Source organism: Pteronotus mesoamericanus, unplaced genomic scaffold, assembly GCF_021234165.1.
Source record: "Pteronotus mesoamericanus isolate MK-2021 breed Mesoamerican mustached bat unplaced genomic scaffold, CSHL_Meso_final scaffold_167, whole genome shotgun sequence".
Classification (NCBI taxonomy): domain Eukaryota; kingdom Metazoa; phylum Chordata; class Mammalia; order Chiroptera; family Mormoopidae; genus Pteronotus; species Pteronotus mesoamericanus.
This window is the reverse complement of record NW_026555308.1, coordinates 26,909,709-26,933,725: the sequence shown is the minus strand read 5'-3', so window position 1 is coordinate 26,933,725 and position 24,017 is coordinate 26,909,709. Positions and strand designations below refer to the sequence as shown.

The window sequence follows — 24,017 nt, the reverse complement described above, 5'->3', positions numbered from 1 at the left end:
TTTATATCTTGGTTTATGTCTCCTGCACATCATGGTTTATAATATTCATTGTATTTAAAAATAATAAATATTCATTTCTTCAAAAGTGTATTCTTACTAAAACATGAAATGCCTCTTTATAGAACAAGGAGGACATGTGTTCTCAGAGGCAACCAGGATTCTGGTACATTGATCTTATGGACTTCTGTGACCTGGAATCATTAGTAATCATGGAAGGGGAATTATTAGAAGAGGAAGTTGTTATCCATGAAAAACCTCTAGATACAATACTCCTGAATTGCTCCTCTCATTTTTTTTAGAAAAAAATATTTATTTATTTTTAGAGAGAGGGGAAGGGAGAGAAAGGTTGATGAGAGAAGAACCTCAGTCTGTTGCCTCTCCTCTTCACCCCGACTGGGGACGGAACCTTCAAGCTCGGCATGTGCCGTGACTGGGAATTAAACCAGTGACCTTTTACTTTGCAGGGTGATATCCAACCAACTGAGCTGCACTAGCCAGGTCCCTCCTCTAATGTTAGTAGATTATGACAGGTTTTACATAGAGTGTCTCTTCATCTCCCCCTAAGCATGGAGGGAAAAGGCCTCAACTCAGGGGCGTAATTTGATGTCATGTGCTTTTTCAAATGTCTTACAGTTATGCCAAGAAGGAATCTGATCTTAATGGAGCCCAGATGAAGCTTCGCGAATATGAAGCGGCACTGAATTCTAAAGACGCGGCTCTGGCTACTGCACTTGGTGACAAAAAAAGTTTAGAGGGCGAAGTGGAGGATCTGAAGGATCAGGTTGCCCAGGTAAGGTAAACTCTGCTCTTGAGTCATTTTGGCAGGTTAATTGCCTCACCTGTCTTACTTGGCTGATTGATTTTTAAGTTTATTTTGTATTTTTTATTTTAAAAAATGTATTAATTTGGTTATTTTGTGACTTATCTGATAGTCTCGAGGTATCTAACGCTCAAAGCACCTTCACTCTTCAATCATTGTATCTCGATTTTGCTCTTCTTCCTTTCTGTTGTGCTTATACTTATTCTGTTTCTTGCTCTTAAAGCCTATTTCATTATTGTGACAAAATGTGAAGTAGGAAAAGAGAAGGTGTCATAACAGTGCTCTGCATACAGGAAAAAATGGAAGTGTAAGTCAGAGGTCTCTGTTCATTCCCTGTTGCTGGCTACCAAATGTGAGAGATGTTTTGGTGTGGCACCCTGTGGGTGGGACCAGCAATTAAACGCACAGTTAAGGATAAAGTTTATAATGAGGGACTCCCATGCATTTGTAAATACATAGAAGTTGCAATACTTGATTGGATTCAATCCATAGGTATCAATTATATTCATTACTAAATGATTGCTGTTTAATTTTCATCCATTCTTTTTCCTTATGTTAGTTGGAAGCCTCCTTAACTGCTGCCAAAAAACAATTAGCTGATGAAACTTTACTTAAAGTGGATTTGGAGAATCGCTGTCAGAGTCTTACTGAGGACTTGGAGTTTCGTAAAAACATGTATGAGGAGGTAAATACATATAGTTTTACTTTTTCAAGGAATGAAGTGATCCTAAAAGGCTTTGTTGTAGCTGTATATGTAAATAGAAATTCTGTTGGTAAATTTTTCAAGATACTGCTGCTAAAAGTATTCATGCAAGAATTCAAGCTGTTATGGTAAACAGGTATGATTTACTTCATCTAGTTTATAAAGGCTTAGTCACAGCAGTTAATTACTGTCAACCTGTTTAAGCATTGGTATTAGTTATGTATTGCTGCCTAACAAATTACTCCAGAATTTAGCACCTTAAAACCACAGACCTTTATTATCTCTTGTTTCTGGAGGTCAGGATTCTGAGAGCTGGGGAACTGATGGTTACTTATGTCTCAGGGTCTCTGATGAGGTTACAGTCAGGCTTTCCGCCTGGGCTGAGGGGACTTCTGAGCGTATTCCCAGGCTGCTGGAGTAGCTGCGAGAGCAGCCCGTGCCTCTGCAGAGGAGTAAGGTGCACTTGGAGTAAGGTGACACAGAAACAAGAACTTCGGTAGATTATAGCCCCCTCTTGTGGTCTCTTAAATTATTGTCACTAAAGACCGGTATTTTCAGAGCTAGAGGCTGGAATGGAAATTTTACTCTTGGACTTGTGTTCCTAGACATTCTGTTTTTGGATAGTTCCTTAAAACATAAAGCAAAGGATTATGCCTACACTTCTGTTCTTTAATGGTGAATTGTCATGTACTCAAGATAGTAATGATTGTTCATACGATTTTGTATCAATTGGTATTGATACCTTTGTACCAGCTCTTAAAATAAGTCATGTAAATTAGCTTACTCTGTTTACTATTGCATCTTAATATGTCTAAGGAGATAGTTTTCATTATGTACAAATCTTCTAGTTGAGTTGTCTTGACAAGTTTAACTTTTCCTGTGGATTTTTCCCAGAGGTGTCTTTAGGATCATCAGTACAACAGTTTAGAAAAACAGTCACTAGCCAGTGTATATATAGTTGCCCATGATTGCATGGTTCTTTAGTAAGTCTCCCAGACCATTCCTTGCCTTCAGAGAAATGAAGACCTATGCCCCTGAAAAGAAACAAAATTTCCAGGGCTCGAGATGCTACCATTTCTGTTACTAGTTCCATCTCAAAAATCTTCTCATTTGAAAATGAAGGCAAAATGCATATTCACATGCCTCCCTAGGACAGACACGAGGAGGTTGGTACATAAAACTTCAGATGGCTCTGATGTCACTCAGGCCTGTACCAATGCAGCCACGGTAAGTAACTTGGTTTTATATCCTTTTTCTCCCCCAGGAGATTAATGAGACCAGAAGGAAGCATGAAACGCGCTTGGTGGAGGTGGACTCTGGGCGTCAGATTGAGTATGAGTACAAGCTGGCTCAGGCCCTGCATGAGATGAGAGAGCAGCACGACGCCCAGGTGAAGCTGTACAAGGAGGAGCTGGAGCAAACCTACCACGCCAAAGTGAGCAGCCTCCTCCCGGCCTGGCGGCGGCACCTCGCCCCTGCTCACGGCCGCCTCAGAGGATGACTTGGTGTCTGTGTGTTCTATTTTTCTACAATGAATCCCTCTAGTCTTCATAAATATAGAAAATGGATTTGTAAAAAACAGCAGTTGTCTATAAAGTAAATGTTACTAGAAATTATTCCAAGAAAGTCAGGTTATTCTAATTTTATAGGCAATGAGGGTTTATCATTTTGTTCATTGATCACTCATGTCACGTCATAATAGTAAAACCCAAGCCACTTGAAACTTGTTTTCTTCCCAATAGCACGTGCCCACCGTGCTGGACTGCATCTAGTCTGACTTCCAGGCCATCACTGGACACAGGCTGTGACCACCACTGAGAGCTTTTTTGAACCAAGGCTAAATGGAAAGTCTCTGATATTTCTTCCTCTGACACTCTTTTTCATTGAAAAAGTATCACAGAAATTTCCCACTTGTATTAGTAGACCATGCACAAATTCATAAAATCACCAACAAATACAAGCTTTCCCAGTAAATAATTTTACCCCAATGTGTTAAATGTTACATGATTTGATTTAAAAAGAACTGTTAGTGGAAGACTTAGAAAATGAGGGTCATAGATGTGTTGAAAATCATTTCTTTTGCATGCCTTAAACTGGTTATGTTGCTTTTAATCCATTTTTTGAAACAGTAATAAGTTGGTGGAAGGGAGAGGTCTTTTAAACCCCACATTCAATTGTCCAACACTTATTCCAGTGCCGGGCATTGTACTGGACAGCACAGGAGCCAAAGTAAGTGTCCGTCCGTCGCATAGACTTGTGGCCTTAGAGGGAGCCAGGGAAGAGACGACGGCTGCAAAAATGGGCCTGAGACACGCCGCACAACAGAACGTTAGGGGCCTTTGTGGGGGCAGGATATTGAATCTACCCGAGGAGCTGTTTTTTTGCGTCTGAAAGAAAGTGTTTCTGTCTGATTTTGAATAATTTATTAATTAGTGCTTTTTGCCTATTTTCTTTGTATTTTGTATTATTTGGTGGGTGAGGGACATGTGATGTTTGTTTTCCTATAAACATCACCATGGTCTCCTTATTAGCAGCAGTATCTGAGACATTAGCGATGCAATGGATGAAACGTTGAAGTAATAAATTTTGGGTAAAGACCCAGGTATATTAGCTCATGCACTGAAACACGTAAGGTAATTTTTTCCAATGTCAGCCAACTTCATGATGCTTTTCCTGTTTCATCAACCAGTTACCAGCAGGGCTTAGGTTTGAAATGAAATACCTTAAGGTGAATCATGCTTCCTCATTTGTTCGCTCTAATTCACAAGATAAGATTTGACTGTGGTTTGTTTCTTCTTTCAGCTCGAAAATGCCAGGCTAGCATCAGAGATGAACACTTCTACCGTCAACAGTGCCAGGGAAGAACTGATGGAAAGTCGCATGAGAATTGAAAGCCTTTCTTCTCAGCTTTCTAACCTACAGAAAGAGGTGAGTATCTTTCCCTAAGAAGAATTGAAGTTGAACTTGAAAGCCATCCCCACCACAGTAGTCTATGGGGCTTTGCTCTGCCCAGTGCCACTTTTTAGGGAGGCTAGAGTTTTTCTCCACTCTAGTTTTGCAGTGCTCCCCAGATTTTTTCATTTGTCATTGCTTCTTCCAAGCAGAAGACTATTATTCTTAAATTAACAGATGACCTAGAGCTAAGGGAGTTGTCCTTGAGGAAGCAAGCTTCTAAGGTGTTCCCTGGCCTTACCCCAGGACCTGGGTTTTCTGACCCACCCAGCAGCCTCATCTCCACACAGTGCTCTGCTCCTTAAACTCCTTTTTCATCACATTGGAAGCCACAATGAAGAAAAACATGCAAAGATTCTTTGTGGGCTGTAAATGCTTTCTGTTTCTAGACAAGTTCCCTCTCGGGAAATAACATTAATCTGTGCATTAAGAATTTAGTGTCATTCATTCATTGGTGCACCTAGTGACAAATGACTGCGTTGCCTGTTGTGTTGTGTGGGTTCCCACCCAAACATGATGGTGAGCACTAGGTGGAGGCTTGGAGGCTGCTTGAACTCTGTTTCAGTCTAAGGGTGATGTGGACACAAAGTGCAGGTACAAACACACAGTACTTAAGAGTGCTTCAGTAATCTCTTGCTCACCTTAGTTACTTGGATAGTAACTTCAGCTTCTGTTTTCTTTAAGGGAGGAAATTTTATTGTTTTACACTTTCCATATAAGACTACATTCATCTTACTCTTGATTAAACTTTTCTTTTTTCTATTATGTTATTTTTAATAAAATCTTTTCCTGATTATAAAACTGAAAACATTTATTTCAGGAACTGAGAAAACAAAGTGGACAGTGATGTACATAAAATAGTGTACTGTAAAAAAATTAAAATAGAAGCTTTTACATTGCCTATATGTGTACTTTATTGCTCACAACATACATGTAAAGATTATTTTAGACTGATTTTTATCCTGTTAGCATTTTGAAGTTTTCATATAACAGTTAGGCTGGAAGGACCTTTGAGTTCACTCAGTCTGACCACAGACCGAGGGGAGTTGAATGACTTGCCCAGAGACTGAGAAGTGGGTTCCTCCCCTAGTGCCCAGTTTTTCACTTCACACCTCACTCTCTTCAAAGGTTTCCTTTTAGGAATGTAACAGATCATCTTTTTTCCATTACAGTATCTGAATAGCCACCTTCCCCAAAACAGGCCCTCTCTGTTCTTACTCTGAGTTGCTATTTACTACTTTTTCTCCATTTTATAAATGCATTCCATTTATCCTCTCGCCTTCAGTTTTACATTTCCCTGTCTTACTTATTTTTTGGCTGCTGTGTAACCCACTTGCTTATGCTAGGTATAGGTGTTTTCCAGGTGAGACCGAGACTTGCCTTGGTCAAATAGTGATGGGCCGTGAAACCTGGCAGCCGTGTCTTCTCCCGGTTCCCCCGTTTGTCAGTTAGTTATGTTTCCATCCTTGCAAGTTGTTTTGTTACTTCAGGTTAGTAGATTTTAAATGGTGTTTGGCAGGGCCCAGCGGTTTCTTGGAGCTAACTCCTTAGGAAATAGGAGAGGAGCACCTTCTTTGACCAGAATAGTTTTAAATTTCACTGTTGGGGGGTGGAGAATGGGGATCTTTTCCTCTATTTATTACTGGTATCAGATCTTATGCTAAATAGTGTATCGTGAGGAATATCTTTATTAAATTTTAGCCTTAGAAAGATCATTAAAGAGACATAAGCCATCTTTCGTAGTATTTTCCTATTGTATATCTTCTTAGTATTTGTTGTTGAGTCATACCAGTTTCGTCACCCTGTCTGTTAGGCCACAGAGTTTCCTTTCAGTTACATGACTTCAGTTAGTGAAGTGCAGGTACTTCTTAAATTTTATTTAAAATTGACATAGCCTTTAAAATACTGACTTTAGAAAATATTTTTTAAATACTAAATGGTAGTAGTATTATGTTTTGGAATTAGGAATTTCATATATTGCATTTCTATCTAGATCCTTTTACTTTGGCCAAATTAATTGGTTGGTCAGAGTCTCTTTGGCTTGCAGGAGTTTCCAGCAGCACTTTGAAAGCATATCTAATTTTTGTTTTTCTAATACCCAGACTCTGGAAACTGCTATTGCAGCTAGAGCATAATAAACTAATACAATAAACTGTTACATACTATAAAATAAGAAAACCAAGACCATTAGAAGCCAGTCATAAAATGTTAGAGTTAGAGGTGGGATCTTACAGATAACCTGGTTAGACCTCTACCTTTTCTAATGTGGATACTGGTTTAGTGAGTTTCAAGAGTCTCAAAATTTGTTAACAGCAGAATTGGGAAGAAGAACCTAGGTCTGTTTCTCATGTTGCATTCTGTGTATTTCACTACATAATACATGTAGTGCAGCTATTTAAAATGTAATTTAAATACTTCTACTTAAACTACAAAATAATTCAGGGTAAAATTTAAAATAAAACATTTTTATGCCTACATTTTAATTTTTCCCCTTTAAAGAACTCTACAGCATCAAAGGCAGACAAATGGGGCATTTTGGAGTTTACAAATCTAGGCTCAGGTTCTCTCTAAACCTTGGGTAGTTTATGTCTTTCATCAGCTCCTTTAGATTCCACCTTGTGGCCCATTCTGTGTACCTCCCACATGGGGACAGAAGAAGAGAAGAGATTGATTGAAGAAGAGACGTTTTGAGTTTATATATTTTTTCTTTTAGAGGAAAGAAAATATAAGAAACCTGAGAGGAAAAAATAGTTCAGAGCATGCTTTTCTGCAAATGCATATAAGTACAGCTTCTCAGAGGCAGGGATTATTATGTTTGGTATCACTCTTAAGATGAATACCTGCTTCTAATCTAGAATGTCAGATGCTACTCTGAATTGTAACTGATTGACTGATTATTTTTTAAACAACTTTTTGACTTTGACATAATTCTAGATTTACCAAAAAGTTAGAAGGATGGTACAGGCAGCTACCCCATCTTTCTCACCCAGTTTCCCCCATTGTTAGCAATTTGTTACCGTGGCCAAAACTAAGTAACTGTTTGGATTTCACCACATTTCCTATTATTGTCATTTTTCTGTTCCCGGTACCATGCCTCCCTAGTCTCTTCTGGTCTGTGACGGTTTCTCAGGCTTTCCTTGTTTTTTATGACCATGATGGTTTTCAGGAGAACTAGCCAGGCATCCTGTAGATTGTCCCCAGTCTAGATTTATCAGGGTTTATCATAATAGACTTTATCATGATTAGACTGGGGTCATGGGTTTTAAGTGAGTGCCCTTCGTATTACATCATATCAGGAATTACATGGCATCTGTGTTATATCATTGGTGATCATGTTAACCTTTATAATTGTTTACTGTAGTGTTTGCCAGGTTTCTTCGCTGTCAAATTACTGTTTTTCCCTTTCCATACTTGGTTCTTGAGAAGCAAGTCACTAAGTCTAGCCCGCTGTGAAGGGTGGGTGAAGGGCAAAAATTCAGCTTCACCCCCTGAAGCGGGACTCTCTGCATTTATTAAATGGGATTCTTAGGTAAAGGTTTATTTCTTCTTCCCCTGTTTATCACCTTATCTGTTTATTTATTTGTTTACATCAGCATGGACTAATGGATATTTATTTTATACTTTGAGTTATAATCCAGTACTACATTATTTTATTGGCTCAGATTGTTTGAGCTTTGGCCATTCAGAGTTCTGTCAGATGGGCTGCCACATGCCCCTGTTTTGGAGCACGTCTTTACTTTGGGATACTATTGAATATAAGATGCTCTGGGCTCATCCTGTGTGTTTACAGCCCTTTTGCGGACAGAGCTAGGTAATACATGTATGCATGCTCATCTGTGTTTGCACTTATTTGTCTACCTATATTTGTATTAAGCTAAACCCAAGGTCATGCTGATGTCTCTGACTCATACCCAATACCTCAGGGTTCATTGTAGGCTTCCTTTCTCGCTTATCTGTAGTTTTTCTTTCTGAGAGTAGGAAACCTGGTTTCTGCTGTCCTGTTTACTTATTTGTTCAACCCCAGTCTATATATAAAGCAGTTTTAAATTTTCTTACCTGTACTCCTGTGAGAAATAGATCATGTTTCTGCAGTGTAGACCTTCTTTTCTATCTCTAGTTTTCCAGACTTAATTTTTGCACTAGGTACTGTTTCAGCCCTGCTCCGATGCAGCTGATTAGTGATTCCAAGGGCCTAAGCTCTATCTGTCAGTCTCTGTGAGTTGATTACCTTTGTCACTTTCTGCAGCTGCTGAGATGAATTCTGTCTTGGAGAAATATAGAAGAATAATTACCTAGTGAGCCACAAGGGTCCTAAGATGAACTTTCTGGTGTAGGGTGTGACATTTCTCATTTTAAAGATATCAGCTGTAGAGGTTTTATGCTCACGGTAGGATTTGACTGCACTGCACTGTGTGGTTTCTGCGGCTGACTGAGCGGGAGCAAGCCCAGCAGTCCTGCAGGGGCGGCACTGTCCCTAAAGGGGCAGCCCGAGTCCCTCTTCTGCATTTCCTGAGTAGTTTTAGCACATCTCCAAAACATACCCTTGTTTTCTTTTGTCAGTGAGTTTCTTTTTAGTTCTTGACTTTTGTTAATTTATACTTCTGAGCTCAAAGGCTTGTAGGGCAGCCACGCTTGACTTTTATTAAAACCACAGTTTAAAATTTTATTTGGCCAAATACAGAAAAATTATATGTACGTTTATAACACATTTGATCAATATATCTTTGTTCTTTAGGAATTTCTTAAGCCAAAATTTCCCTGCAGGCTGTGTTTTATATCAGAGGAAGTTTGGTTTTTAATTTCTTAAAATCAAAATCTCTTTTATTCTGTTAGACATTCCTTAGGGTTCTATTTGTTTTCTGGCCCAGGAAATGGTTTATGGTTTAAAATAGCTGCCTTATGCTAATGTAGGAATGTTCCTAGAAAGTAAATGTGTTCCTTCGAATCTGAAGTCTAGAGCATGCTTGGAGAGGATTCAAGAGTTAGAGGACTTGCTTGCTAAAGAAAGAGACAACTCTCGGCGCATGCTGACTGACAAGGAGAGAGAGATGGCGGAAATACGGGATCAGATGCAGCAACAGCTGAACGATTATGAACAACTTCTTGATGTAAAGTTGGCCCTGGACATGGAAATCAGTGCTTACAGAAAACTCTTAGAAGGTGAAGAAGAGAGGTGAGTAATTTATGTGTCGCCTACCTCATAGTTTCCTTTCTCCCCACCCCTTTTTATCTAAAGAAAAAGTAGATAGCATTGAGTTTCATTTTAAAACAATTAAGCCAATTTCATATAGTTTCTCTGTCATTTCTTTTAACACCTAGGTGTTGAGGTGTTAGGTATATACCTCAGCAATAAAAACTGTTACTCAAGCAGTCTATTACTATTATTATTATAAATGTTGAATTGTGTCAGGAGGGAGTCTTTCCTTTGGATTTAAAATGTCTTGATAATTTAATATATTGTAAAATACCAGATTTGCTGCAAGAGACTGTACTTATTTTTCAAATTTAGCTGGTGTTGAATCCTTTTAACACCGATTCTCAGAAAAAAATTCCAAAGGAAAGGTATGTGATTTGGAATGAAAAACCATTCGATTTCAATATTATGTACATTGTGATTGTATTTTGTAAAGAAGAAAATACAGGCATGACAACATTAAGTGTAGTAAATCTAACAGTGTTTGTGGGGTGGTGGTAGGTGGCACAATTTCCTCCCCTGTTTTCCCAACCCACTGCATTATGGTTATATTCTGTTCATGGGCAAAACATTCAAATTACTATTTTTTTTTTAAAATATGAAATTGGTGGTACTCCTAGCATAAAGAAGTTTATCTTAGTTAAGATGGACACTGCCTTTGTCTAACAGGTCGCTGGTGATGTTTTGGTTTAGAAATGCACCTGCAGGATATTAATACCCGTTTTTTTAAGGTCGGAAGGGCATATATGTTTCATAAACCAAACATTCTACTTTTCTTGTACAGACTGAAGCTCTCTCCAAGCCCTTCTTCCCGTGTGACAGTATCACGAGCATCCTCAAGTCGCAGTGTGCGTACGACTAGAGGAAAGCGGAAGCGAGTCGATGTGGAAGAGTCAGAGGCAAGCAGTAGTGTTAGCATCTCTCATTCCGCCTCAGCCACTGGGAATGTCTGCATCGAAGAGATAGATGTTGATGGAAAGTTTATCCGCTTGAAGAACACTTCTGAACAGGTAAAAAACAGACACATTTTTTTTTTTTCCCAGCAAAGCTTTGCTGATTGGTGCGCCATCTTGCAATTGTCTTAATTCCTCAGCCTGTACTTGAATTCAGTAGTCTTCACTTAAATTCATGAAGAAAATATAAATTAAAATAGGAGGGGGAAGAGGAGGCGGTGCTCTTAGTGGTTTAAACATTTTCTTCATTAGCCCTTCTTTACAAAAGAGCAAGGGCTTTTTTTTTTTCCCACTTCTGGTCATTTTGTCAACAGTGGCCTTCCTGAGGATGAATTATTGTTACTCCCCGCCCTACCCAGATTTCTGAAAAGTTAGGAGCGTGGGCGGAAATGGTGGATATTCTTTCATGAAGGGAAGGAAATACAAGCCACACTCAGATATACACAGGGAGTGTTTTTCTCTCTACATGGGTGAATGGATGCTAATGATTTAATTTTATCAAGAATAGTATTAAACCCTATCTTGAAATTGTTTAAAAGTAAACAAAGTATTCTAGGGAATCTGGAGTTTCAAGCTGGGTTTCGAGTGGTGAAGGTCCTCCCTGCCTGGGCATCATGGAGCTGGGGCACTGAGGGCTGTGAGACGCTGCGGGGGGCAGGCCGGTCGGGGGTGCAAGGGCACGAAACGGTCTTGTGTGTGGATGAAGGAATAATTGGGGCGGGCTAAGGTGCACCAGCAGTTCTGATACTAAAGAGCACAGGCTCTCAGCCTTCTTAGTCACGACTTTAACTGCTGAAGAACAGAGTCGTCTCTACCGCCCCATTGTTGTAGTTTGGCTGTTTTTCAGGAGGCGCAGCAGCCCTGTTTGGAGCTGTTCTGAGGCTCCTAGCCTGGTTTATTCTCGTCTTTGAGTTAGAGATGGCTGTGCGTCAGGGTAGCTGGTCGCCTTTACGCCCTGTGCCTTCCCTCGGGTGTCAGGCAGGCCTGGGTGGGTGGGGGCTCGCGTTGATAGCTGGCAGTTGGGACTGGCTTGGGGCGTCGCTTACCCCGTGTGAGCCCTGTATGCTTCTAGGTGAGAGAGCTCAGTGCGGGCAGAGGTGGTACAGATGCAAAAGAGAAGAGACATAATTTCTTCTGTTTCTGTTTCTGAACTTAAATTAATCAAGCATTAGATGTTTGTAATTATGATGGTGACAGATGTGTTGTGAATTTAAGAGACCCACCTGGCCTAGCAGAAAAGACCCCTTTCTTCCAGTTTTGTCCTCTTTAAAACTAAGTACCTTACTAATTTAAACTGCAGCATTGCCAAAGTGACTGTTTTGCTTAATGATAAAGCCATTTTTTTATAATATGAAAATATGAATCATGGGACGTCAACCATAAAGTTAGGTTAACTGCCTATATATAGGTTCATTTATTTGATTATGCCATAACTCTGTATATGTGAAGTGACCTCGCTTTATTTTGTTTTGTGAATAGGATCAGCCAATGGGAGGCTGGGAGATGATCAGGAAAATTGGAGACACATCAGTCAGTTACAAATATACCTCAAGATATGTGCTGAAGGCAGGCCAGACTGTTACAGTAAGTGAATTTATTCATCATTTAACTTCATTGTCTTAGCTAATAGTTAAAGTAACTCAGGAAAAATTTTGGCTTAAAGAGAAGCAATTTAGAACTGGGCATTAATAATGTTTTTGACATTATTAGGGAATCATATGTGCTATTAAAGATTTTAAAAGTTCTGTGTTATTGAGAGTAGCGATTGTCCATTAAAAGTGAAAGAATTGACCTATGAATTCTTTTTATTTTGTCTATGCTAGTAGATACAAACCAGCTGTCTCTTGACTGATAATGGAGCCCAGGGTAATTCAGAAGCTACTGCTTGGCGTGAAGAACAGATAGGAAGATAATCTATTAATGCTAGGGTCTGCCTTAAAGCCACAGTCTTTAGTCTCGGGTGCGCATCAGAACCATAGTGTTTTGGTGTCCAGGCCCCCCCTCACCCTTAGTCACCATTTCTAGTGTTGGAATAGGGACCTACTTACATTTTTTTTTTTAAGATTTTATTTTTAGTTTTAGAGAGAGGGGAAGGGAGGCAGAAAGAGAGAGAAACATCAATGTGAGAGAGAAACATTGATTGGTTCCTCCGTGTCAACCCACAACCCTGACTGGGCATTGGACCAGTGACCTTTTGCTTTGGGGTACGACGCCCAGCCAACTGCATCACGCTGATCAGGACCGACTTAGGATCTCAATAGAAGTCATTCAGTGAGAGGCACTATTGTACAGAGTCAGTCCTTTAAACAGTATTTTAGCACAAGTTACATGTAGTTTTTACATAGTATCAAAGGTTCTAGATTTAGAAAGGTGGGCTGTGTGCCATTCTGGTTCTATTTTGAGTTCTAAATGGTTTTATATGTGGTTCTGAAATACCACATCTTCAATAGTTACTAAATATTATTTGCTAACTTTTTAGAGAAGTATGCTTCATGGATCAGACACAAAGTTTCTTTCCTTTTGCTTAGAAAGTAGATTTAGCAAATAATAATATGTTAGCTTTGATAGCAGTTTTAAAGAAGTCACTGTTTTCATCGTAAAGGATATAAGAGATGACTGTCTTTTTATCGATTCTTTTTTTTGAAATTATTAAACATGTTTTAAATTTTTATGGACGTAAACCTTATTTAGTGTATCAAAGGCTCAAGAGGTTAGAACTTCTCTTTTAAAAAGTGTATTCATAGAGCTTGATGCCACATTGTGAAAATATCACCTGCTAATTTTGTAATAATGCGTAAAAATGGGAACAAGGGTGCTAAGGACATTATCCTTTCTTCTTAGTAATTACTGTGGTGAGAGAAAATTGCTCGGTCTTATTATATGTCTTATAGAAACTGCATAATGTAGTGGAAAGTACCTAACATTTTAATTCAGAAGATTCCGATTTGAGAGTGCTCTCTGTCTCTTTAAAGTAATGTGAAGCCATTATGCCAATCATCTACGTTTTCCACTGCGTTTGGTTTTGCAGGGACTAAAATAGATACATAGACTATAGGGCTAGTGGAGAACTCAATTATCATATCAAATAATGTGATACGTTTTTTTCTCTAGTCTGTAGCATTAAATGTGAGAAGTTTTTTGGAACATGGTAGTTGTGAGTGATTGTTCTATAAAATTGTAGAAGGCAATAGCAACGATGAGCTTGAAACTCTAGAACAAAGAGAACCACACATGTAATTTTACATTTTCTTGTAGCCACATTTTAAAAAAGTAAAGAAATATGTGAAATTAACTTCAGTATTACATTTTATTTAGTTCAGTATATCCAGAATATTATCATTTCAACATGTGATCAATATGAAAAATTATGTGAGATCTTTTACTTTTCAAACTGCCGCTTCAGCTCCCAGGTGTCCTTACAGCATGTCTCAGTCTGGGCCAGCCCTACTTCAGGTGCTCACAAGCCACATACAGCTGCCCTACTGAACAGTTTTAGGTTAAATTACCCAGTAAGATCACTGGTATTTTTATTATTATCCGCACTAAACCCATGATGTGATTCCATGTGGACTAGTGACAAATATCGCTCGCACTTAGGAAAATACTGTCATTCCACATAATCTGAGCATCTGCCCAGATCCAGGGCCTTTTTCAGTTTTCCTCCAAAGTGCTCTCTGGCCCCTTCCGTTTGTCATGCTGATGGAAGACTTGGAAGCTTCAAGTGAGCTGCTAAAGAGGAGGGGCTCCCCTAATCAGGAATTCATAAGTCCTTTTTTCCCATTTAAAAACATACCTGCCTATGCCATCTCCAGTCTTCCTTTGCCATCAGATAGCCCATTCTGTCGTAAAACAATTTATGGGGTAGAGAACTTTCCCATTTTCATGTGGTCTTTTAGAAAGGTCAGGACTGGTAGCAGTGTCCCTGCAGAAAGGGACACCAAGGTTTGTAGAGCTGTAGCCGTCTGTCCAGGATTCAGACCTACGCTTCCTACTCTACTGCTTTCTCCACTTACCCATTGTCGTCTTCTGCCAGTAAATACGTTAAGAACATGGCAGAGTTTTTCATGCTGCTGAGAAGGAAAATATAATTATTTTCTTTTTTTTGCCTATTTCAATAGCAGTCGTATTATCCATTGACTGATGGGTGATTTGTCCATTTCCTGTACTCTTCTGAAGTTCAGTTTCACACTTCATGGTATGGTGACACCGTTCCTGGGTGGAGACACACCCATTTCCATGCGTATTCTCCAAGGGCTCTCTGCTGCAGAAGGTGTGAGAGAAGTTAGTCACCTCCTCAATTCCTGCTGCAGGCAGCTGGAGGACAGATACTATGGGAGAGGGCCTGAAGGCTCCCGAAACAGGAAGGAGGGCCCATAAAACCCAGAGAATAACAGAATGGTAACCATGAGAGCTCACATTCATTGAGTGAGCCAGCCATCCATGTGGGTGATCACTTGTCTTGGATGACACTTTCACATTTTTTAGGTGTCATTTCTGTTCCATGGTATGGAACACAAAAGTAAGGTCACTTTCTCAAGGTTAGCTGATGTGTAGGGGAGCTGGGATGTGAATGTAGGCAACTTGACTTCGGAGCCCTGTGTCATCATTTCATTTATCAGATGAGGAAGCTGAAGTCTAGATAAGTTCTGTGGCTTCTCCTTGACACAGCTATTTAATATAGCAAGTCTGAAGCTACAACACAGCTCTGAGATGTAGAGTCAGTCCTGCAAGCTGTTCAACTCTCATCATGATGTTGTTGTCATTGGCACGTGGGACAGCTGGGTTCTGCATAGACTGATGTCCTTTTTCCCCCCAGATCTGGGCTGCAAATGCTGGTGTCACGGCCAGTCCTCCGACAGACCTCATCTGGAAGAACCAGAACTCCTGGGGCACTGGTGAAGATGTGAAGGTTATACTGAAAAATTCTCAGGGAGAGGTATGCCATTTTATCAGGACCACTTCGATGGCAATTTAAAGTGCAATTGCTTTGCAGAAACCAAATCGAAATACAAAGTAACTGATTGCTACCACAGCCTAGAGTCGCCACTGCACGTTGGCTTTGTGCCTTTGCTCAAGTTCCTTCATCTCTTTTAGTTTTCTTTAAAACAGAGTTAAGACAATATAAATTAGATAATATTGATATAATGAGAATAATATAAATGAGACAATCCTGAGAAATGCTTAGAACAGTATCTGGCCTCTAGCGGACGCTTATGTTAACTTTGTCACTAAGCTCTCAGAGTGTTTGTGAAACTTTGGATTTGAACATCTGCTTGGTGTGTATGTTTTCAACATGTCAGTCCCAGAATTTTTGTCAAAGAACCTTACCTATCCCCAACTGTCAGGTAAAGTCACTCTGGTGCCCCCACCACACACACGCACAAGAAATGAATGTCTGTGAAGGACAGCGTGGTCTCAGGTGAAACCACAGTGTTCCCTTAGGGCTTCCTTCTCTCCTCCCGACGGGCCAGGGGCAGACCTCGTGCCCTGCACGGCACTAGTCAGGGTGTCCTCTCTCGCTAGAGTAATAATAAGCACGTGGAGCGCAAAGACCTATTCTGATTTTTTTTTTTTTTTTTTTTTGGTAATGTGCCTGGCACATAATAGGAATTCAGTAAGAATTTATTGGCTAATTTTTTTTTTAAAAAAATCAAATACGGACCCTCACTTAAGTTCAGAGAAATAAAGTAATTAACAGCATTCATTATGGGGTCTGAGGTATTTGCGTAAGAAGTCCTGTGCCTGGCCACCTTCCCATCCATCCCTCAGTGCAAACACGTGCTGATGATGACACCGCCCTATGTGAGGAATTTACTGAAGAGTGAAGAGTGCCCCTCGCTTCAGACTGAGGCTGTGGATGAAACAGCATGTGATTTTTTTTCTACATGTACTTCCTTATAGTTGTGTGATATTTTTGGGTGCAGCTGGGGGAGTCACCTCCAAATACCCGCTGGGTTCTCAGGGTTGGGGAGTGTTTACAAAATGTCTTCAGTAATTCACAGACTTCAAGGTGCTGGATCTTCCTCCCGCTCTCTGGAAGCGGAAGCCCTTGCTTGCTGCCGTCCGCGCTGGGATCCTTCCAAGCTCTTGCTGGTGCTGCCGCCGAAGGGCTGGAATTACTGTGGCTCCTGTGCTGCTGGTCCCCCCAGTAACTGAAATTGGCAGAGTGCACTTCTCTTTCAAAACGCTGTTAGGAGTGGTGACTTGCTGAGGTTGAAAAAGCACTATTATAAGGAAAATGAAGTAGGCTTTTGTGAGCCATGGAAAAAAAAATGCCGTCCATAGCTTTTTTTTTTCTGTGAGAAAATGTGTTCCAAGTTAGAAGTAATCTGAATAGGAGGATATTTAGAATGCAGCAGATTTAAAAGCTCACACAATAGATACAATGATGTGAACAAAGCAGATACCATGTCATGGGATATGCCTGGAAGTAGCATTATCGATGGCCTTTCCGTAAAGCTAACTGAAGCTCTTATTTCCCTTCATAATTCAAACTACTGACTCTCAGGTGATGGTTGGTTGGTTTGTCTATTTTAACAAACTATGGCTTCTTGCTTGCTAGGCTCTATTAAATGACTTCTATCAGAGCAAAGGCAGTATCACAATATAGTTATTTATTTCCGTGATTGTCAGATGAGTACTTTTGGCAACTATTTGTTTAATTCTGTACAAACATGTTTATTAGTAGGTCCCAGATGACCATATCTGCAACAATCTGTAATTGCCACCATAAAGCCCACTTTTCTGTAAGATTGAAGGTAATTGGCTTAAGTTAGTTTAATTTTCTATGTGTATTTTCTTACTGAGTCACTGAAAATATCAGAAAACCCAGTTAAACTGGCTTTAAATTAATGGGAATGTGTGCATTCATACAACCAGAAATCCGGAGATGCTTGGCTCGGTCTGTTGGCTCACCCAGGGTGCCCAAGGAGCTCTCCATTGCTTCACTTCCTGAGAGGTCTCCCTTGCGATTCGGGGTAGCTGCTGGCTGCTCCTCGAGGCACAGTGTTTCAGGCTGGCGTTGGGATGGGGCAGCGCATCTTGACTAGGAGGCCCTTGTCTTGGGCTTCAGTCTTACAGACCAGCTTGGGTCACATGCCCAACCAGTCCTGGAGTCAGGAGGACAGAGTTGGAGCTTGAGCCTCCTTCCCCACCACGGCTGGGTCACATTCGGCTCCTTGTCACACACGCATCTTAGCTCCATGGGAGAGATGGGTATCCGGGGGAGCCGGGGACTCTTACTGAGAAATGAGGGAGGGGGTGCTAGATGATTAAAACCAGCAAATGTCACCATAGCAAATAAAATATTTTTGTATGAGGGACATAAAAATATAAAGCAGTCTCTCTGTACCTTGTAGAATATAGGTATAACTGGAACTTCCGCACATGCAAATGATTACACACTTATACAGAGACACCCTAGTTTAACAATCAGCTCCTCCATTAGCACAAGCTGCCTTGATTTGCAGCCTTTGCAGATTTCTGTGGTTTAACTCCTCCCACCAAGGCGGTTTCAGGCTGCCAGCGTGCCGTCACGGAGCACAGAGCTGTGAAGAGATGAGCACGCGAGCTGCCCGAGCTGGCCCTGCGCCGCTGCAGAGACGGGCGTGCTTTTGCTCACCCGGGGCCGACCCAGAGCGCAGTGCTGGGGAGGTTATTCATGTGTGCCTTTCAGGGCACTTGCAGGGCTGGGTATCTTGCTGAGAGGAATTATTTTGGTAAAGACATTTCTCTGTTAACATCCTGAGTAATAAGTTTCCTAGGCCTAAACCTAACAACTTTGGGTCCTAAATTTGTTCTATTATTTTTCTGTCTAAATTTTTAGATAGTATTCAGCTCATTCATTTTACGTACAGGCTTTCTACCTTAGACAGAGTAACTGGTTTTTAAATGTTGTCAGATGAAAAGTGCTTAACCTGAAGGCTTATATTAAAAGTAGTAATGTTGAAGTAATTGATAATTAATATAGTTGGACAAGCTGCTGTTTTTTTAAGCTTCTCATTTGAGGCCAATAGTCTTGTATATCATGGGCTTTAAGAGCCAGTGTTTTCATTTGGGATGTATACACTGGCACAGGCTGCTAGAAACTAGAACGTGAGGATTCTGTAACAGATTTTGACTTTTCCCCCTTATTTTAAGATGAGTTGAGGAAACCTGGATACTTTGAAAGATTTTTGAGACTCTTTTCTGGTTTATATGCCACCATTTCCCAATTGATATCTTAGTTCAAAGAATTGTAATTGATCTAAAGATTTACATGCTTTTTAAAAAAATGAGTGCTAATTTGGTTAAAGCAGGCAGATACTTGTGAAAATGGCTATTTGTATGTGAGGACATAGACTGTTTCACAGAATTGACGTTTCTGGCTAATGAGAGACTCAGAATGGCCCATCCTCCCTGGCCCTGCACAAAGTACCAAAATTCCCCACAAAACACTGTGCTACCTTACTTTATTCACAGATTGTATCCTTGGACATATTTAAAATTGAATTTCTGTGACACTTTTGGTTTTGGTTTTCTTCCTCTGCCATTTTACACTAGCTGGTCTATGTTAAATTTCAGATAAGCTTTCACTGACATTTTAGCGTCTCTCTCTTCTAAAAGAGTTGTCTTTGTTGAGTGACCGTAACACATGGTACAGAGTAAAATTAGATGCTCTGCAGAGCTCTCTAGCACACGCATTTACTTGCTGCCTGATCATCAGGTTAGCTCTGTGCTTAAAACAAAAAACAGAAACAAACAGTGCTGCAATTATGTGTGTCAGTAGCCTCTACAGCGAAGTCATTTGTATTTGCCTTTCAGGAGAACACGAGAATGCTTACTTTCTTTCTATCCTACTGCCAGGGGATGGCGGGAGGTCTGCTTTATGTATGGAATACACTGCCTATAACTTCACTAGGATGTTACTAGTAAATAGTGCTCACGGGTCTTGATTTCGTTTCGTTCAAAAGGAGCCAGTTGCTGAAGGAATGGAAGGATCTCACCCTTTTCATCTCTCTGGGCAGCTGGTTCTGTTGCTTCCACGGGCCCTGAGACCATAGCAGTCAGCCTCTAGCTTCATTTTATCCAGCATTTATTTAGCGCCTTCTCTCTGTTAGGAGCCAGGCGAGAGCTTTACACAGCATTCCTGTTGAGTGTTGAAAGAATCTAGCGTGCCAAATCATTTATAGACTTCTTAGTGGCAGAATGGGGTAAAAAGCAGTGGAAACTTCTCAGCAGGTGTTTCAAATTGGGTACCAGTAGCTCTCCTGCAGGAAATATTGAAGATCTAAGAACTGCTACTAATTATGCAAGAATTCCTGTTCAGCAGCTAAAGCTACTGATGAACCACTTAAAATTTTTATCCCCGATGTAGGAATACTATTTCTTAAACTTAAGCAAAGATAAGGTCCCCTTTCCCCCTCAACCTTTGTGATCTTAAATATGGTTTTAACTTAAACTACTCTTGCTTTTAGGAGGTTGCTCAAAGAAGTACAGTCTTTAAAACAACCATACCTGAAGAGGAGGAGGAGGAGGAGGAAGCAGTTGAAGTGGCTGTCCAGGAAGAATTCCGCCCGCAGGTATTACTTCAGTATATTTGTTTTAAATTTTATTAACAGAATTACATGAAAACCAAAACCAGTAGTCGAGTTTGGTTTTTTCCTCATACCTGATGAACCAGACCACTGATCTAGGAGTGGGGTTTGTTTTTCTGGACGAGATATTCAAGATAGTACATTAGGGTACTGCAAGAAAATGTTGCCTGGCTTTTCAAAACATTTTTTTCTCATGATATGCAATTTCAGTTTTGTTTTTGTTTTTTAATATGCATAATATGTTATGGTAGGATATGCATAACACTTATGACTAAGTATATATAGATTAGACTTCATGCTTAAAATTACTTACCTAAGGGTTCTGTGACTGAGAAGTTTACATCACTAAATTAGTAAGCGTCTGCATATAAACTTAAAAAAATAACAAGTAATATTCAAATTCAGTACGAAACAAAATTGTTGCTATATTAAGTTCCTAATCATCTAATTGCAAGATAGATTCTTAGCTGATGCTTGGGCTTTTGAGAGCCCTTGAAATAAAGATGCTTCAAATTTGATTTTAATTAATTAAATTGGAATTATTAATCACCAATGAGCCTTCAGTGTATATTCTCAAGCTCTTTGAGTCTGATCATTAATTAAAATTCCTCTCCTTATAAGACTTCGTCTTTAGATTTTTAACACCGGCCGTTTGCTTTGCTAGTCCCTGTCCTACACCGAATCAGCATCATCTCAGGTGTTTAGTCCCCCTGGTTGAGAACCGCTTGAGGAGGGTTATAGGAGGTAGAATGAGGTTTTGGTCGGATACTTCATACATTTCAGGGAATATTTAAGGACAGATAATTTAGGTTTGGCTTTCCTAAGAAAAAAGCATGGGATCCATTTTCTACCCTTAATGAGAAGGGTTATAATGACTAGAAGTAAAATAAAACAATGTAAGATTGATTGAGGTGCCAGACCAGTGGCTCAGAGCGCGAGGTGAAGCAGGTTGGATGCTGGAGAAAGCTCGCTGGGCCGCCAGGGTGAGAACAGCTCTGGGAAATAGGCTTGTCCGGTGCTTTGAAGGATGGAAGGATGGGCAAATATTTGGTTATGAGAAGCAGATGATAGTGTTCCCAGGGTGTTTGAATGACTTGTTTTTGCATTAACAAATCACCCCAGAACTTGGTGCCTTAAAAGAATGATTTCTTCCAGGAATCTGTGATTTGACTGGGCCCCCCTGGGCAATTTTCTGCTCTGCGTGATGGAGCCTGCAGTTAATCGTGCAGTTGCATTCAGGTAGAGCTTGGCTGGGGCCAGAATGTCCCCCATGTCTCTTTCCATGTGGCTTTGAATCATTCATTAGTTTCGCTCAAGCGCCACAACATGGCAGCCGGCCTCCAAGAGGGTGAAAACAGAGCACTAGACCTCCTAAAGGCTAGGCCCAGAGCTGCCACAGCGTCCCTTGTACTACATTCTCTTAGTCAAAGGAGTTACAAGGCCAGTTCCAGAGGAGGGTAAATAGTCTCCACACTCTTAAATGAGGGGTGGCAAGGAATTTGTGACAATCTTTAATTCATCGGAGAGGGTATGTCAAGACTTAAGCACAAGGTCTGCCTGTGCCTCCAGTTGTATTGTGGGGGGTGTGAGATGAACAAAGTTGGAAGGTGGGTGTTAAATGGACGGTCTGGATGCCCAGGCAAGCGGCTGCTCCACACTTTGGAGAAGAGCAGCAATCAAACCGTATCAGAGGCATCGATTCTAGAAGGGAGATTGCGGAGACATTGGACTATTTAAATAGAGATTCATTAGGTATGGTGGCTGAACTTGCAGGTGAGAGAAGAAAAATAGAAGTTAAAGATGTGTGATGTTTTTAGCTTTTGTGATCAGAGAAAATAATGATATTAAGGTTCAAAATAGGGAAGATAGAAGGGCAGATCAGCTCGTTTGACTTCACATTAGAGAGTGAATCCAGTGGCCTTGCGAGTCGATGAGAAGTTGTTTTGGTGACCTTCACATTTGAGGATGAACGCAATGCCGATGCGTCAGGAAAGCTGATCCAGCCGCGTGTTCTCTGATGTGGTTGTTCAGAATGGAGTCCACCCATCTCTTTCCTAAGCTATACTCATTCAAAGAGGAGGTTAGTGGGCAGTGGTTTGCAACTTGAGTTGCATGTTAGTTAGAATTACTTAAAATTAGGAGCTTTAAAATTTTATATAAATAGGTTCTCTTTAAATTGCTGTAAGGACGTAGAGTGGTTTTTTTTTTAAGCTCCTTAGGATCTAAATGTGCAGCTGGAGTTGAGAATCACTGTATTGGCGTTTGCTGGAGTTTTGTGGGGAAGAATTCCCTAAGAGACAGTTAAAAAGGATAATGAGAAATGACGAGGGTCCATTTGAACATAGGTGATACAGATTTGTAGTGACTTATTTTAAAATACTGTGATCCATTTTCTTAGTACTGTTTTTTTCTGTTTTCCTTATCAGGGAGCCCCGAGAGCATCCGATAGAAGCTGTGCAATTATGTAAACTTCTCAAGTCAACCGTCTTCCTTGAAGTAAAGAAGTATGGTAATCCTTACCTACATACAGTGCAGAGCCTTCTCCGAAGCACAGAATATTTTTATATTTCCTTTATGTGAATTTTTAAGCTGCGAATCTGATGGCCTTAATTTCCTTTTTTGACACTGAAAGTTTTGTAAAAGAAATCATATCCATATACTTTGTTGCAAGATGTGAATTATTGACACTGAACTAACTGTGTACTGTTTGGAAAGGGTCCCTCAAATTTTTTTGACATTTTTTTTGTATGTGTGTATTTTTTTTAAGTTCTTATGAAAAGAGGAGGGGAGGGTCAATAAACCACTGTGTGTCTGGGCCTAATTTGAAGATTGCTCTTCTAGGTTAGCAATCTGCTCTTGATTATTCTCTGCTATATATAACGGTGCTGTAAGGGAGGGGGAAAGCATTTTTCAATATATCAAGATTTTGTAATGAAATTTTTTGTAATAAACAATCAAGGCTACAATTTTTTTTAATAGAAAAGAGAAATTTTCTAAGATGGCAATATTAACCTAATCATGTAAGCACTCTGGATGAAGGATTCCACAAAACTTTGTTTTATGGTTACTTCTCTTACATTTTTAATTTTTAAGGGGAATGGGGGTGGGGGGTGGGAGAGGGTTTCTCTTAAAATGCGTTAGTTGTGTTTTTTTTAAGATAGTGTAACTTGCTTAAATTTCTTATGTGACATTAACAAATAAAAGGCTGTTTTAATATTAATCTGTCTTTTTAAAACTTGTGCTCAGTGCTTTCTGCTTTTTAGCTTATTTAACAATAAGGCCTTTCAAAATGGGAATATAGGACAGTGGGGGAAGACATTGAGGAAGACATTCCTTTTAGAGGAAAAAATGGAGATTTTATTTCCAGAACCTAGTTTTACTGTCTTAAAATAGGGAAATGATACTGATCAAAAGACTCCTTATAGAGGGTTAAGGTATGAATGATATGAAATACAGGTAAGCCTGTGCTTGGTGGGGTAACTGTTAGGTATGGTGGTAATTGGGGTGTCGTTTGGTATGTATGGGTTTTAGGAATTTTGTCTTGTGATCGCTTTAGCTAAGTGAGTTCATCTTGTAGGAATATCTGAACCATACCTACCAGATGATAACATTTCAGAAGCTAACCCTAAGTCAGTGTTTGCTTTCTTCTTAAAATATTCCTGCAGTGAGCTGCGCAAAGACTTACCAGCTTTCACCTGGAAATAACTCACAGAGTCCCAGAATCACTGCGCTCTGCAGATTTACTGCATACTCTGGTGCCATCGCAGACACAAGATAAATGCTGGGTTAGAAAGTCTGTCTGCTGAAGCAGATAAAATGA

At 40.1% G+C, this 24,017-nt stretch overlaps 1 protein-coding gene across 1 annotated transcript in view; it reads left to right on the top strand.

Annotated features, from left to right (window-relative positions):
- The window catches only part of LMNB1 (lamin B1), a 44,626-nt gene extending 21,400 nt beyond the window's left edge, over positions 1–23,226 (top strand). The window contains exons 2-11 of the mRNA XM_054589320.1: positions 634–790; positions 1,380–1,505; positions 2,788–2,958; positions 4,326–4,451; positions 9,428–9,648; positions 10,454–10,679; positions 12,102–12,206; positions 15,439–15,558; positions 20,078–20,182; positions 22,624–23,226. Coding sequence (XP_054445295.1) covers positions 634–790; positions 1,380–1,505; positions 2,788–2,958; positions 4,326–4,451; positions 9,428–9,648; positions 10,454–10,679; positions 12,102–12,206; positions 15,439–15,558; positions 20,078–20,182; positions 22,624–22,665 — 1,399 coding nt within the window. The 3' untranslated portion in view covers positions 22,666–23,226. The remainder of the gene's footprint in view (positions 1–633; positions 791–1,379; positions 1,506–2,787; positions 2,959–4,325; positions 4,452–9,427; positions 9,649–10,453; positions 10,680–12,101; positions 12,207–15,438; positions 15,559–20,077; positions 20,183–22,623) is intronic.
- Positions 23,227–24,017: the final 791 nt, after the last annotated feature.